This window comes from Belonocnema kinseyi, chromosome 4, assembly GCF_010883055.1.
Source record: "Belonocnema kinseyi isolate 2016_QV_RU_SX_M_011 chromosome 4, B_treatae_v1, whole genome shotgun sequence".
Classification (NCBI taxonomy): domain Eukaryota; kingdom Metazoa; phylum Arthropoda; class Insecta; order Hymenoptera; family Cynipidae; genus Belonocnema; species Belonocnema kinseyi.
In genome coordinates, this window is record NC_046660.1 from 114,450,027 (window position 1) to 114,467,248 (window position 17,222).

The 17,222-nt window shown below is 34.7% G+C and overlaps 1 protein-coding gene across 4 annotated transcripts in view; it reads right to left on the bottom strand.

Moving 5' to 3' along the window:
• LOC117171163 (regulatory-associated protein of mTOR) overlaps positions 1 to 16,974 on the bottom strand; it is a 147,485-nt gene extending 130,511 nt beyond the window's left edge. For 3 of the 4 annotated variants that reach the window (XM_033358222.1, XM_033358220.1, XM_033358219.1), the window contains exons 1-9: positions 16,404 to 16,971; positions 16,207 to 16,309; positions 5,974 to 6,215; positions 5,732 to 5,878; positions 3,903 to 4,087; positions 3,759 to 3,818; positions 3,540 to 3,640; positions 3,318 to 3,451; positions 2,859 to 3,242 (exon numbers count right to left, since the gene is read on the bottom strand). In XM_033358222.1, coding sequence (XP_033214113.1) covers positions 2,859 to 3,242; positions 3,318 to 3,451; positions 3,540 to 3,640; positions 3,759 to 3,818; positions 3,903 to 4,087; positions 5,732 to 5,878; positions 5,974 to 6,215; positions 16,207 to 16,309; positions 16,404 to 16,562 — 1,515 coding nt within the window. In that variant the 5' untranslated portion in view covers positions 16,563 to 16,971. Of the gene's footprint in view, positions 1 to 2,858; positions 3,243 to 3,317; positions 3,452 to 3,539; positions 3,641 to 3,758; positions 3,819 to 3,902; positions 4,088 to 5,731; positions 5,879 to 5,973; positions 6,216 to 16,206; positions 16,310 to 16,403 lie in introns of all 4 variants that reach the window. The other variant, XM_033358223.1, reaches the window with a different exon arrangement.
• Positions 16,975 to 17,222: the final 248 nt, after the last annotated feature.

Below are 17,222 nucleotides of genomic sequence, written 5' to 3' on the forward strand. Positions count from 1 at the left end.
ACGTGTGTGGGTGGGTGTGTATGTATGTCGTATCCTAATAGCCGAGCCAGTCGATTAGCCGACTAACTGGCCAGTCAACTAATCGACGCTGAATAGCCGACTGTATACCAGCAGCTTTTCAAGTTCTTTTAGTGGACGGATGAAGGCAGCCAACAAGGGACCAGTCAGCTATTCGACTAGAGCGTTTCAACCTAGTAGACATCTATGCATACGGTTTATCACATATTTTGAGGATCGAGATTTTTCATTAGTTTTTCATGGAAATATTCCGAGTAAAAAGTAATATGAAGAATTCCGATTAGAAATGTTAAGCTATTTACAATTTAAATTATGGAATTATGTGACACGAAGTGCTTTAGTATGGAAATCTAAAAAAATAAATTATCCGATTTTTAAAATAGGCAATGAAATATACAAAAGAATATTATAAAATTATAAAATTACAATCCTTAGAAACATCACAGAAAAAGTTTTTTAAAAAGTAATTGTTTCTTTAATCTTTCATTTTATTTATGTTCCCTTATCGTAATAAAGAATACAATTGTGACAACGTGAATTAAACAATAAAATAGCTTCAAAAAAAGCTATTTCAGGTAAAAACTGGATAATAATAATTAAGAAAACGATACAAAATACGTGATAAAACTGTGAATTTTATACTAACTATTGCTCAATAGGCCTGGGATATGACTGTCTTCTATAAATAATTAAGGGTTGGGTTTACCATTCTGGCGACTTATATGATAATTGCATTGTGGTATCCCAATTGTTGCTCTCCCACGGTATTTCTGTCGAGGGGGTTGGCTGCAAAAGCTAACGCTAGCCAAAGCATCCTCAGCAGGCAGAGTTGATGTTCCACTGCTTACTGTTTGTTACAGATGTTCTTGCTGGCCAGCTGTTTGATTAGTGAGATCTGCCTAACCATCTCGCAGCTCACCATCGCCACCGTCCCCCATGCTGTGGCGGCAGGGGCGCATTGACGATCCTCGGGAAGCGACAAGCGTTTCAAAATCTTTAATATACTCTCCATTCTTCTCCATAGCCGTCAGTCATGAGAGGAAAGCTGAAGCCCTACCGTGACTATTGAAGGTTTTCTTATTCGCTTAATGCTTAATTGCTTACAAAAGACAGTCATATCCTAGGCCTATTGAGCAATATTCAGTATAAAATAAACAATTTTATCACATATTTTGTATCGTTTTCTTAATTATAATTATTTAGTTTTTACCTGAAATCGCCTTTTTTAAGCTAGTTTATTGTTCAATTTACATTGTCACAATTGTATACTTTATTATAATAAATGAACATAAATGAAACGAAATATTACAAAAAACAATTACTTTTTTTAAAACTTTTTCTGTGATGTTTTTAAAAATTGTAATTTTATTTCTAATTATCTTCAATAAGAAAAAGCACTGAAAAAGACACAATATTCTTTTGTATTTTTCCTTGCCTAATTTAAGAATCGCATAATTTTTTATTTAGGATTTTCATACTAACGCACTTCGTATCAGATAACTGCATAATTTAAATTGTAAATAGTTTAAAATTTCTAATAGGAAACCTTTTCATTATTTTTTATCAAGAATATTTTCATGAAAAACAAATGAAAAATCTCATCCTTAAAATATATGATAAACCGTACGCATAGTCATCTACTGGGATGAAACAATCTAGCTGAATAGCCGACTGACCGCTTGTTGGCTGTCTTTATCCATCCACTAGACAAATTTGAGCAGGTGCAGGTATACAGTCGGCTATTCAGTGTCGGTTATCTGACTGGCCAGTTAGTCGACTATTGGGCTACGACATAAGCGCGCGCGTGTGGTTTATTTTCCTTAAGGTAACAAGTTGCCAATTTTTGGAGCAATTAGTGTATGAAATTATAATTTTGTAAACTTTGGTAAAATATTTTCGACATCTTGTATCCTATTTTTAATGTAATGTTTTAATGAATAGTTTGTTCTAACAATGCTGATTGGATGGCATGACTGTCATCAATCTTGTACGAATTCACAAATCTCAGCTTAGATATCAACGAATCTCACATAATCTTGCTGCAAAACTCTAGAATGATTCAATAGAATAATAGTTGAAGATTAATAAAATATCGCTTGCGGTAAGTCTAATATGGAAAAACAATAATTATAAGATTGAGATAATAATCTAAACCTATGTTATTACTGTTTAGGGCTTCGTAACTACAAACTGAAATCCTTATAATTTATATTTATATTCCCGAATAAAATAATTTTAATAAAAATAATAAAGAAAAAGAATCTTTCTTGGAATACAATCAGCTATGGGCCACTAGAATTAAATGAAAAATGGAAACTGCAACTTTTGCCTATAACGGTAGCAAAGGCACAAAAATCGAAGCAATTACTGTTAAATAGCCCATTTTAATTAGAAGAAATTGCTTTTATAGTATGCTTAGGGTTCTCTTATAAAATTATCTACTTTTAGATACATTCTTTGGTAAACTCGGTTTTGTAATATATTATTTTTTCTGAGAACTTGATACAGCCTAATATCTTTTATTCACTCCTATTAAAATGTCATTCAGCCGAATAGAAATTATTATTTTTAAGGTAAACCTAAGACTCTTATCTATTTTAACTTGAAGTTTTTCCAAGTTTTGTATTAATATCTCTGTTCGTTAAGGTCTTCAGAACATAACCTTTTAAATAAGGTTCCATTCTTTGCAACTGGAAAAAAGTTAGCATCGTCGGTTTAAAATGGTACAAGTTAGTATTGCATTTTCAATATTTTTTCAATTAGGTTAAGCAAAATTGAGATTTGCTAGCAAAAACACTAAATTCTAACACTATCTTTTGCAGACATTTTTAAACACTCACATTGTCAACGGCAAGTATTTTCGCCCATATAAATACTAAAAGGGGTCTCAGCTCCCGGGCATTACTCTGCAATAGTTTCAGCACATAAGGAAATATGCCGACACTTAAGGCGAGATTAACAGCCCAGGGGCCAAGGTCGAGAAACCTTCCTAGTAATTCAAGAGCTCGAAGTCTATGAACTTGACTAAGCAGAACTTGTAACACTATTGGAAGTTGCTCAGGTGGATTTCGATGTTTGGATCCCAAAGTAAGCCATACTTGAAACGCAGTTAGCTGCTCTTCAAAAAAGGGAGAGTGCACAAATGACTCTTCCGACTGTAGAATTGCAGGAAGCTGTGTCAAGCAGAGGTCAAGTGCTAAGTCCCATGCTTGCCACATAGGGTGCTGCAAAATGATCATTCAAATTATAACATGTAATTATGAATAATCTAAAATCATAATTATTTTCCAAATCATTACCTGGAAGGTGGGAGGCAATTTCGGACAAGAGACTGGAGTGCAATCATATGACCGCAAAATTCTTTCCGCTAATAGAAAATTCCTAAATAAGCTAGCGACTAATAAATCTTGCCTAAACAACCTCTGGAATAATTCTGAAAACGAATTATTTTGACTTAATATTGTTCCACTTTATACATTTATCAGTTGTGTTTGTTAAAAATAAAAGTTCATTAAAATTACCTCGTGGCAAAGTATTCCAAGCTATTGTATCTGTAATAGCTGTGAAAATCCAGTTCAATTCACCAAGCATCGTTCTTCTATCGGTGAGTTGGCCAGGAATTCTAAAGCAAATATTAAAAATTTTATTTTAGCTTTAGAGGCAACACCAAAAATAAATCAATTGAAAATCTAGAAAGATTCGATACTTTTGTGAAAATAAATCAAATTTACTAGACTTACTTCTCGATAAGATCCAGAGAAATTTTCGGTACTAGTTTCGAAGTATTTTGCGTCACAAACCTACAAATATATACAAAAATTGAAAATAATATTTTGTAAATAAGAAAAAAAAATACTAAACTTGTCTCTATTCTGTCTCATTACCAACGCAATGCGATCTTGATTGGCGTGGTAAGGCAAGCAGTAAATATATCTGCTGGTAAGTCAGGATTCATAGGTAAAATTTGGTTAGCTGCACAAGCAGCTAACTGTATGCAGTTTTTGTAAACAGGAGCTGTGACGTTGGGTGTACTTGTACCACGATTATGCTGTACAGCCTGTTTTTCCATCTGCATTAAACGTATTGTTTATAAATGGGTAGCCACAAGAATAAAACGTTCTTATTCTAAATATGGGAGCATCCATACATCACGTGGTTGCTTTTTAGCGATACCCCCTCCCCCATGTGTATTGGCCATGTGGTTTTTACTTAACCCGACACCCCCTCATTTCTCCCCACACGGTGGTCCTGAAGCAAGGAAAAGTGGATCAACAATGGATCCAAAATCGGCTAACGCAGAAAGTTTCTATATCATTTGGAGATTTAAAAAATGTGAAATTGAAAATCCTAGCTGATCGGTTTCGTAAGTCATGGACACTTTGTATTTATACTATGCATTCTGAAGAGAGGCAGAGTTGAACACTTCAGTACACACATGCAATTGGCCCCTTGATTCCAATATGAAGAAATTGAGTATGTATGTATGACTTATTTTTGAAAATCTTGCTGCTTTTCGAAAATTTATTGATATTTTGATTTACCGGCTCTCTGAATAATGCCACTTTTCCAATATTTCCTATTTTGCAACATACCTCAAAAATAAAGTATCTGATTAAAAATGGAAGGATTTTTAGTTTTAAAGGTACAACTTTCAAAACAAGATTGTAGCGGAGCGATAAAAGCGGACAGGTACCCGTGGTTGTGTTAAATGCATTTTTTTAGTTAAAGAATCAAGTCTTTTGTAAAAAAATCTGTCTTCACTTTTAACTCAGGCTTTCTCAATTTTGAGTAGATATAAACTACTTGAATACCATTTGATGTTCGAAACCAAATTTAGAGTTTTCTCTTAAAATTATATGCATTGATGACATTAAATAAGCTTTTCTTCGAATTTAAATTATTGTATGTATTAGACAGGGCTCTTCAGCGAGGGGAAATTGGGCCGCAAATACTCATTTACCACATGTCTCGTTCCCACCACAACGAACCTCTACTCAGCTGTAAGCGACGGAATTTTTCCGTGCTGATTGAGGTGGCGAAGTGGTGGAAACGAGACATCTTGCAAATGAGTATTCGGGACCAAATTTCCCCTCGCTGAAGACCCCTGTGTTAGAGAACGGAATGGACAAAAATAAAAAAAAAAATTACAATGGAGAAAAATCCAACAGAAATGCTTCATACGAGTTTGACTGGTTACGTTTCGGAGCACCGATTTACACGCAAGGCAAGTGCGAGGCTACCCCCGAAACTGCTATTATAAGGGTATACATTATAAATATAATTTATAAAACAATAATTTTATAAAAATTAGCTGAAATGTTTTAAGATATGTTGCAAGAACCAAGATTTCCAACAATAAATCATAATTACATACTCAATTTATTCACATTGGAATCAAGAGGCCGATTGCATGTGCGTACTTTTCACGCTGGTGCATAGTATAAATAAAAAAACATCCATAACTTGCGAAACCGATCAGCTGGAATTTTTAATTTTACATTATTTTCATCTCAAAATGATATAGAAACTTTCTGCATTAGTCGATTTTTGATCCATTTTGGGTCCACTTTTCCTTGCTTCAAGATCACCGTGCCTAAGAGATCCTCAGGAATCTTCTTCTACCCCCCTCCTCTACAGAATCACGTGATCTATGGACGGATTCTATCTGGAGAAATAAGAAGCCTGTTTTGCCTTTTTCTAAGCGAAAATGTACCTCAAATTCTTTTTCATGTTGATCAGCGAACTGTTTGAAAGACTCAACTATGATTCCTGCGTTTGAGCAATCGTAAACATAAATGCTTGGGGCTCCCATCCATGTTTGTAGATCGTATACTGACAGTGGAATGTATTGAGTATATGTCTAAAATGAAAATCAGTAAAAATATTATTTTCGTTTAAATATGTGCATATTTAAGGATAATTAATTTGAGATAATGAACAATAGTTGTTACTAACCCTGTTAAATACCCAAATTTCGCCATTACTAGTAGGTTTTGGAACTCCATGGCCGTTGTAATGAAAAAGAACTCTCTCCTCTTTTGCGTTTCGACGTAAAGAGGTGCATAATTTCTTGACCTCTTCTACAGTCGGGTCAAGACTTTGTTTGTATCTTGCACGAGGCTGCCATCGTTCGTACTGCTTTTGTAAATTCGAACCGATCATTTCCAAAGCTTTTTGAGGACTCATAGACAGTGGATCTATAGTAATACGTAATTATTATTTTAATTAATACGGATAATATAATCATTTTCTACATTTTATGAACATTGTTTTTTTTTTTACATTCTCATAATAATGAGAAGTTACGGTTTTGCCAGGTGGGAAGTCTGGAGAGCACAGACTTGAAGTCTTGCGCTCTGATTGTCCCTACTATCCGAGCTGCATATCAAATTTATTTTTAAAAGAAATCCATATTATTCACTGATTTATTACTTACTCATTCATCAAATCTCCACATTTTGAGACACTCTGGGTGAGAAAAAAGATTTTTAAGAGGGTTTATGTCTGCTTGTAGTATGTAGGAACGATAACCAACGAAAGAATTATGAGATTGGATTGTGCTTTGGCAGACTTTTTCGGGGCCCAAAAAGAAACGTGAAGTTCGTTTGACCAGCCTTCTTCGACCAACGGTTGTAGTTTTACCCATAAAAAATTCTGATAAAAAATCAAAAATTGAAATTTTGAGCCACACAAAACGAGATACATAACAAAATGTTAAAAAAATAATAATAATTGTTTGTCTCAAACTGCTTTATAAATTATATTCAATTTTATTTTTATCACACGCAAGGTTTTTGTTTTAATCGTGAAAAATTTCATTTACAAAAAAATTATATTTAAAAAAAAACTGTAAGAGATACAAAAAAATGTCAACAAGAAAAATTATTCATCTTAAAAAGATCTACAAATTATAGGTATTCAAAAGCAAGTTACAAAGTGGAAACTCCAAGCGAAAAGTCGTAGAAAACCCTTATGCAGTCGGTAAAATGACTGTTCGTCGTTACCAACGTCTAGCGCAAAAACTATTAGCAAAGATATTAGGTCTTCTGACTTCATTTTTTGCATGGGGATGTTTTTTTGCGTGCCTAATGCGAGGAAAAATACTGAGAACGCTGAGGAATATGCTTATCATAGAGTTGCTATTAAAATACATACAAATTTAACCCTATTTACTCAAAATTAACCCAATTTTCACTGCTAGCGCAAAAAATATAAAATACTGAATTAATTTTTTTTCATAAACGTGTTTCAAGTGTCTAATGCGAGAAAAAATACTGAGAACCCTGAGTTTAACATTCAGCATAGCGTTCATATTAAAATAATGAAAAATTTAGCCCTTTTGAGTCAAAATGAAACTGTTGATACTCCTAGCGGAAAAACTATTCGGTCTACGGATTTCATTTTTTGAATGGAGGTGTGTTTTAATGCGACGAAAAATGTTGCATCGAGATGTTTTTTTCGCGTATATTACAAAGACAAAAACTGAAGGTCCTCGAGTCAAATGCGTAGCATAGCATTGCTATGCAAAAACATGAAAAATGCAGACCTTATGACAAAATATTATTAAATTAAAAAGCTAAAGTATACACACAGAAGGTAAAAAGAATTTTCCTAGGAAAATTGAAATAAAATAATGATGAAGAACAGTACTTTATTTTGTAATATTTTCACAAGCAGTTTCGGTCCGAGGTATAGAAATGAATAAAACATGCATTTAATATATGGGAAACATGCCCCGAGTTCAACATGATAGTGTAAATTTGGAATTTTTGACGCACTTTAATCGAGCACCAGTGAAGTGATAAGAATGTATTCTTTAAAGCCGAAGGAGCTCCAATAAAAAGGGATTTCATAATTGACCAATTACAGTTACCAATGGTTTCACCTTTAAATTTAACATACGCATAAGCGTGGGGAAAATATAGCATGTTGGAAAATTGTTCCAATTTACACTGCAATGACTTAGAGATCCTTAAAATTTTTCATACTAAATTATAAGACCTGTTTACCAATAAACCGCAACGCGCAGGTGACCTTCACAGCAAAACGTAGATACTGCTTTTCTTCAAAAGTACAGCAATAGTAGGGCAGAAAGAAAAAAAAAAATTCGAAATAGACTTGAAGCGCGGGGGGGGGGGGGTATTGTATACCCAATAACAAAAATGAACTTCTCATATGAACAGAGTAAACTATTGTTTTAAATATTTAATGTTCATAAATCGGTCTATAAGGTAATAAAGGACCACCAATAGGTTAATCGATGCGTCTCGAAGACGCGATCCAAAATATGAGATCAGTACTGTTGTATTAAATTGTTTATTTTTAATATTATCTTTCACAATTAAAACCAAAACTACACGTCCTATCAAAAAATGGTTTAAAGGAAATTTGCATAGAAATTATTTAGACGAATAATTTTGCCATTAAACAATTATTATATCTGATATCGGTTATCCAGAAATTTAATTTGTTTATTTTTAATGTTATTTTTCACGATTGAAACCAAAACTACATGTCCTAACAGAAAATGGTTGAAAGAAAAATTGTAGATATAATGTAGGCGAACAATTTTGTCAATTTAATATTTTATTGTATCTGGATTCGTTTATCCATATTTTTTAACGTTATTTTTTATGGTCAAAACAAAAACAACGCGTCATGTCAAAAAATGATTTATAACAAATTTCTTATATCATAGTATTTTTTTGTAGATAAAACCATACCCGTTGATTAAAAAAGGCTGGTTAACAAACACGGCGTTTCCTTTATGGTCCCTAAACACGGTTACCAAAGCGCAATTCGATACGATTAGTTTTTCAGGCTAGCTCCGCAATGTGTCATAAAAATTGTACGTAAACCATAACCCTGATTTAGTAAGTGTTTGTGGTTTATTACAAATAGCATTGTTACTAAATCGGAGGAATCAAAACGTAAACAGTCATAGCCGCCTTGCCCATTGCGACTAACTGTCGCGCATTTTTCATTGGTACACATTCCAGTGTTCTGATAATTGATGGTAGTTCAATGTTTACAGGAACACTGAAATGTGAATCAATGAAAAACACAAGGCAGTTGGGTAGCAATGGGCAACAACGCACATGTAGACAGGAGGATGGCGGCCGTCTTGACTGGTCATGTTCTTTGTGGCTCTCTTTAATATATAAATTGGAGTGTGATTTGTTGACATTTGGTCATTTTTCTGGTCGATTTCTGAAGGAAAGAGGCCTATTATATTTAAAGTTTAGTTTTTTTACACCAGTGCCTCTATTTTTCTCGAAAAGTGTAGGTGGATTTTCGCTGGTGTGCCGGCCCCTGTGGCCTGCGGGGTTTTAGGAGCATGTAAGCCCCCCCCCCCCCGTAAACTAAGTGAGTGACGTTTCTATCGATGGTGATGGCGAGGGTAATTTGAATCGAGAGTTACTTCACAGAAGCCTTGACAGTTTGAGGAATGAGTTGGAATGATAGGGAAGGCGAGGTTCATGCCCCTTTCACAAATCATGTCCCTCTCGAAAGCAGAATTTCCAGGGGAAGAAGGAAGCAGTCTGACCACAATGGCTCTATTAACTTAAAAACTAGACACACAGAATCGAATAAAACTGCTAATCCCATTAGAACCCCTAGACTCCGAAACCGGCACTCCAGATCTAACAAAGGTCGAACTTACTCCGTCGAAGTAGACACCGGTGATGACAACCCCATGGATCCTTGAAATGTAGGGAAAATACTTCATCAGTCCTTTAAAAAGTGGCGGATGACATTAAAAGAAAGGGAAAAGTCGATTCACTATTCTGTGTAATTCTGGCGAAGGAGCTAATCGCATTATTGAAAACCTTAACTCAATCTGTCCTGAATTAAACGCTTTCATCTCGGATTACCGAGTCTCCCGCATTGGTATCATCAAAGGTATTCCTACAGATCTCTCAATGGAGATTAAAACTAATGCCATATCTTCCATCCCAATTCTCGAAGTATCTCGTCGTTCTAAGAAGGATGAGAAAGGTCATCTGGTGCCCTTGAAAACAGTTCTGATCACGTTTGCTGGACAAGCTTTTCCAAAAGATATCCGATTCTATTACACAATGTACCGAGCCAAAATCCTAGATGTATATTTTGTGGTGAGAAACCACATCAAAACCAGGATTGTCCTAATAGACCGATTTCTCCTCTTTTTGTAAATTTCAAAGGCCCATACTTGGCTGTTCATAAACAATGCCAATTGTAACTAGAGGAAAAAGAAATACGCCGAAGCTCAGCTCAATTTGATTTAAGCGTTAAGAGTGCGGCTTATCTATGTAAAAAGGAAAAAGCTTCCCCCAAGGGCTACGAAACATTGACTCTGTCATTGCATCTAACCTAAAAACTTCTGATCCCTCTTAACTTTGCAAACTTCCCCTCGTTGGGTGATACGAATTCTGACCCTATTCTTTCCGGTTCAGAATACTCACAAAAATCCAGTCAAGCTGTTAACAGGCCCCCCTCCCATCCTGGAACCTCAACCCCTCTTCCTAACTCTATGTCTTACAGGAAACCTCAAACCCATACTAATTCTCAATCGTTCTCTCATCTCTACTGTCGTTCAGCTAGTCCTTTTGGTAATGGTGTCTGCCTTCAAAATAATTCAAGAAACACAACATCCCATCCTTCTCAACCTTCCTCTCCCTCATCCCTTTTACCATCTTCTATAGAAAATCAAATTAATGAAAATGAACTTAAACATATGATTTTGTCCCTCATGATGGTAATCCAACGTTTGGCCCCTTAGTGGTGGGTTTTTGAATCAATCAAATTATTCACAGCTAAATAACATGCATCCGAATCCCACTGCCTCGAATCCTTTAACACTTCTATTGAATCTTGGAAAATCTTGGAAAAACTAAGAATTAGGCAATGGAACTATCGCCGAATAAATAACAAAAGGGATCCTTAAAAAGAATCAGTCACAATTACGACATTGTCTTACTAAATGAAACATGGCTAAAAGATAAAAATCGAATCTTTCTGAAGAAGTTTAATATCATAAGGAAGGACTGCGCCACCGGTGTTGGCGGTGGTCTAGTTATTGCTGTCACAAGTGATATTGTTTTTTCTGAAGTTAAAATACTGGAGATTTCAAATCAGCTAGACACTCTTGCTATTTCTATCCCCTCAAATTGGGGTGAAATATTGATAATAAATATTTATAGAAACCCTAGAACTCTTGTTAATGCCATTAATTGGAGTTCCTTCTTTGACTTCTTTTCGAATGACTTTTCATCTATATTCATGGGTGTTGATTTTAACTGTCATCATCAGTCCTGGGGATGCAATAAAACTTGTCCAACTGGAAATAAATTGTATAGTTCGATTCAAACTGCCAACATTCTTATTTTAAATTATGGCTCTCCTCTACACGCTTGACGCGTCCCGATCAATCTAAATCTGCAATCGATCTCTTCTTGGTTTCTGGTAATCTTTCTCCCTTGTGTTCATGGAAAGTTGAAAATGATAAAACGGGTAGTGATCACTTCCCTATTTCTACAACTATTGGTATCTCTTGTTCATATCACGAATTCTTTTCTAAAAAAAAAATTTTCTTGGTATATTTGTCAGGAAAATCTTAAAAAGTCTCAATTTGTTTTTGATAAAAATAATAGTAATAATAATCCTGCGTTAACTCTTCAAACATACTATGGATTATTTAATAGATAAAGCTCTTCACACAGCAGGTCCAAAAATCCACAATATTCCTAAACGTGATTAGCCATGCTCCGCGCCATGGTGGAATGAGGAATGTTGAAGGTTGGAAAGACTAAGGAGAGCAAAATTAGGCAGAGTTAGACTTAGGTGTAATTTTGAAAACTACTTAGATCTTCAAAAATTGAGGCAGAATCTCTCGAAACTTTTTAAAAAATAAAAAATCTTAGGTTGGAGATCGTTTTGTGAATCAATAACTTCCACTTTTCGCGTCTCAGACATTTGGAATCAAATTCGCGGTTTTCGCTCCAGGCTCCTGAAATATCCCTCCTTCATCATCTCTCCAATTAACACAGAAACAACAACCAAAATGGAAACATTTATAGAAACGTTTAGAGAATCTAGTTTGCTTCCCACACACTTACCTCCTATCACACCTCTTTCAAATTCACCGCCTACTGAGACTTCTCTTGCTAATTTTCCAAGTGAACCTTTCAATCTCCCAGAGTTTCGCCTTGCCATTTCCATCACTAATAGCAAGTCCTCCCCAGGATCGGATAAAATTAATTACGAAATCATTCAAAATCTACCAGATAATATCCTTAATCACTTACTAGATATGTATCATCTAATCTTAGATGAAGGTTCATTTCCAGACCAATGAAACAAATTCTTAGTTTTTCTTGTACCAAATCCGAAATCCAATAAATTCCGTCCTATTGCTTTAGCTTCTTGTCTATTGAAACTCATGAAGAGACTAGTAACTAATAGATTAAACTGGTGGTTAGAAAACTCTTTAATTCTCCCCCCATCCCAATACGGATTTCAAGATAAATCCCTCCTTAATGAAATCCAATTACGCTTGACAACCAGTATATCTATCCAGTATTCGAGGCTAAATTCTTAGGTATCATTTTTGACAGATACCTGACTTGAGCCCGTCACTTTAAATTCCTTCTTGAAAGACTAGAGAAAGTGATCAATATTATTAAATTTTTTAGAGGAACTTGGTGAAGCTCTAGCTTTAGATCCCTATTAATGCTATACCATTCCCTGATGAGAAGTGCTACGGAATATGGCTGCCATGCCTTATCAATCTGTCATGAATTTTTTGGCAACATTCGCAAACTCCAAAATAGAGTTTTAAAATTAATAATAGGATATAGAATTTCTACTCCCATACATGTTATGTTTGCAGAACTAAAATAACTCATTTTATTTTCTCGAATGAAATTCCTCAATGGAAGATTCATCCTAAAAATATTTTCCATTGAAAATCATCCCTTATTCCATTCTTTATATACTCTCGATCAACTCACTCGGAAAAAAGATATACTCAACTTAAGAGAAGCTTTTCCTCTCCTTAATGCTTTTATCTTTCTCAACAAATACATTTGTAATCTAGACTATTCTAGACTATAACATCCAATTTGAAAACCCTAATATTGATTTTGCAATTGGAGAAAACCTACAAAAAAGTAAATCTAATGTGGAATTCAGAAACTTCATGGATATACGTCATAAAAAAGACTTTCTTTTTTTATGGATCGATCTAAAATAACTAAAACTCAGAACACTGGAATTGGTATAACATGCCCCTCTAATCAAATCTTTAATAAACATAAAATCGCATTTAGCATCCATTTTTACAGCAGAAGCGATTGCGATTTGTGAATCTCTTGAGATCATCTTAAAAGATCAGTTGTTTCCGTCATTTGCTCTGACACTCGCAGAGTCCTTTATGCTTGCCTAAATTTCAAATACCTCAAATCAAATGCGTTCTATATCTATAAAATTACAGACAAACTGGCTAAATTATCATATAAAAATAATTCTACTATGAACAACAGAATCCCACATACAAATCTTTATGAACTAATTTCGTCTCAGCTTATTATATGTATGAACCTATATTTAAAGATGGAAAGTGAAAAAAGGAATGCAAGTCTATATTACTTCGCCAATTACTTTTCTGCAACTCCTAAACCATGGTTTTTTCAATCTAATCTGAAAAGACAGAACATAGTGAGCCTATCACGTATTAGAAGTAACCACTATTCATTGGCCGACAGCCTAGCAAGAAAAAATTTTATAGACTCCTTTTCATGTATGTGCGGACGTGGCACGGAGGCCATCAAGCACGTTGTATGGTCTTCCCCTCGCTTTCTTGATCAACGAAACATTTTGGGAAAATCTTTAATTAAAATCAGGAAATGTCCACCTTTCTGCGTGGAAGCTTTTCTTTCTAACCCAAACAGCTACTCTTCACAATTAATTATAAAATTCCTCAGAACATGCGATCTATCTCTATGAGCTATACGCTTTCGAATATTACTTTGCTTATATGCCTTCTTATACTGCTTTGCTTACTCTCCATGCTTTAAACGGCTTGCGAACCCCACAAACTGTTATTACCAAAGTTAAATTTTAAATACTTGAACTTCCCGCCATAAAATGCAAGCTTACGACACTACTAACTCTATCTATAACACAAACTGCTATCTACCTATTGAAGACCAATTGGACAATGGAACCTAATATTGGCTCCAACACTTATTGCTATTGCCAGATAAGTATCGTTTGTATCAGCAAGGGATGAGCAAAGCGGTAACCTGGAAACCTCTATAGACCTAGAGCAAAGAAAAAATCCCCAAAGAAGAACGCAAATGTACGTGTTGATTTCAACGTGCGCTGACGTACATACAATTCTTAAGACATATTGTAGAGCCAGCCTCAAAAGTTATCCAGTAATATAGAGGACGACGACAACGACATACACTAGAGTAATGCCTGTTTTTTCGGATTCAGGGAGTCTCCAAATATGGAGATTTAAAGAAATTCCAGATTCGCCTTATGATGAAAATATAAAAATACAAATAGGTCAATCGAAAGGCATTTTCTTTTCTTGCATGAACTACGAATTATATTAATGAAATTAGTTTTTCGGTTAAAAAGATTTTTCAAATTACATATGTAAAGGACCATAATTTCCGTATTTTCAATAAAATATATTAATATTATAAGTCAGTCGATTAGTCTCAAGTCAAGGAATCTTTTCTATTCTTGCATCAGCTTTGATATCTGTTAATCAACAAAACTTTTAATATTAAAACCCCATTTTTTAAATATTATAAATTTCTAAAAAGGGTAATATATATATATATATATATATATATATATATGTGTGTGTGTGTATTTATAGAGATCTTTTGGTTAGTTTTGAGAGATTAATGTTGAAAATAGGCCATCAAAATATCATCAATTTATCTGAAACTGTCTTCAAGAAGTCGGGCCCACAAACAAGTTTGACATCCGCACACATACATTTGGATAATTGCGTAGAACATTGTGTTAGACTTTTGTTCAAAATACTTGGAAATCCTGTCAATAAAAAATGAGGCCCTTTTCCTTGCAGAGTATCACATATTCAAATTATAAAAAAGTTTTATCAGTATTGAAACCATCTCGAAACTGGGACATATACATTGAAAAGTCTTTGAAATAAAATTAGAAGTCAATTATCAGGTCGTCAAACGTTACCATTTTTAGGTTTAAGAATTGATAGATTGTAAATCTGAAAATGTTATAAACATAATTTTATAACCTATCAAATGATATTAAATTTTTTTGATAGGTTTTTTTTAATGAGTCAAAAAAAATTCACTGATATTGACACAATTGTTTATTTCAACCATTCAAAATAAAAATACTGAAAAATCTCAAGCATTTCAAAATTAACTGTACAATGTACAAAAATTGTAACATTAGAAATTTAGCAATGTCAAATTGAAACGTTTAAAAGGAAATGATTTCATATTGGAAACCTTTGAGTATCATCAATTTTAAAAACTAAATCTTGAAGAATTCACTAATTAAAACGGGTGACTTTTCGAAATGAAATATATTAAAAGCCTTTAAATGAACCATTAAAAAATTAAACCTTCATATGATGTTCAAGTAATTCGGAACTGAAGCTTACTTAAAAAAGAACAACATTGGAAACAGCAGTTCAGTTAGCAAGTTGAAAGACGAGTATCTACTCAAAAACACACTTTACTCTATGTACCAATTATGATCATGTTCTTTCAACAATAAAACTATTAACAAAGCTCGGGAAACTAAACCACAGAGGCGAGCAGAGGTTTCGAAATACTCGTTATGGCTACAAGAATTAAATATAAACCGTAGTTAAAGCTTCCTTTAAGAAAAGGTCCACAACGCCGACACAATAAAACATAAAAAATAACATTTCTGACTGCCATAAACTACAACGTGATTTGATAGCAACATAAACATCCTATTTTTGATCTCGACGTGCCACACAGGGAAATCAGATTTGTACGTCTCGAAGATAGCTAAAAAATGAAAGCTTTTGCCCTTCATCTACTTAAAACGCGCAAAACAACACGGAGTTAAAAACGCAGGGAGCGCTGAGGTCGCTTAACCTCAAAAGCGAATTCCAATTACATAATGATGACAATTGACAACTCTATGTAAATAAAGAAAAAAGCTCACCGATCCAGCACTCGAGTCGAGCACAGGGTTGGGTCTTGACAATGTCCGGAGGATCGACACCCACATTTAGACATAGCACCAAGGCGACGCTCACAGTTTTCATCTGAAAAAGCCAGGAAAGGAAAGGGTCACATGTTCACTATCGATTAAATTACAGTTTCTCATTGTGATTATTCTAGGTCCCTTGAATCACGCACCCTTTCTTTCATTCTCCAGGTCTGCGGAAGCTTGGTAATACCCTCGATGGTAACTGTATGTCTCAGCCTGTTGAAAGCCAAAGGCATTTTCCAGTCTTCTAGCTGGCCCTGTTTGGATTGCTCGTTTTCGCGGCATGGTTTCGACACTACCAGTGACATCGTGCGCAATTTACTACTTCCCTCGGGAAAGTCGCGCTAAACGCGGACACGTCCGCCGTAGGTTTTCACCTAGACATCAAAATTACGGCTTGAAAATGTTTAGTTAAAATTGCACGCGGAACAAATTCACCAAAATTACGGGGACGAATAGTACTGGACTCCACGGATCTTCCACGAGTTTACTGTCGGAAAAAATCGGAAACTCCAGAGTGGCGGCTCGGCCCCTCGGCCATCGTATTGCATACCTGAGATAAGATAGTAAGATTCTTTACCGATCAAACACGTCAATCCCAGGCCCCCCCAAGCCTTAATGCGTTTTCGTGGTACAATGTTATGGGTACGAAGATCCAGTAAATGTCCACCAAGCGCGCCAACACGGTCTAGTACCGTCGACTTCAGCTCCATGCATCACCCCAACTTTTCTGATTTTTACTATCCGGAGGGGAAATGTCGGTCAAACTAATCCAACAGATGGCACCACAAAAAGTAGGTCTGACTTTTTCATTGAATTGCATTAAGAAAAATAAAAAAAAATAAAAATTTAAAGCTGTTCGCAAATAAACAAAAAATATACATATGAAAAAATAAGAGTAACCATTACTAATTATATAAAAATAGAAAAAGTTGTAAAAATATGTAGTTTAATATGAATAAAATTTA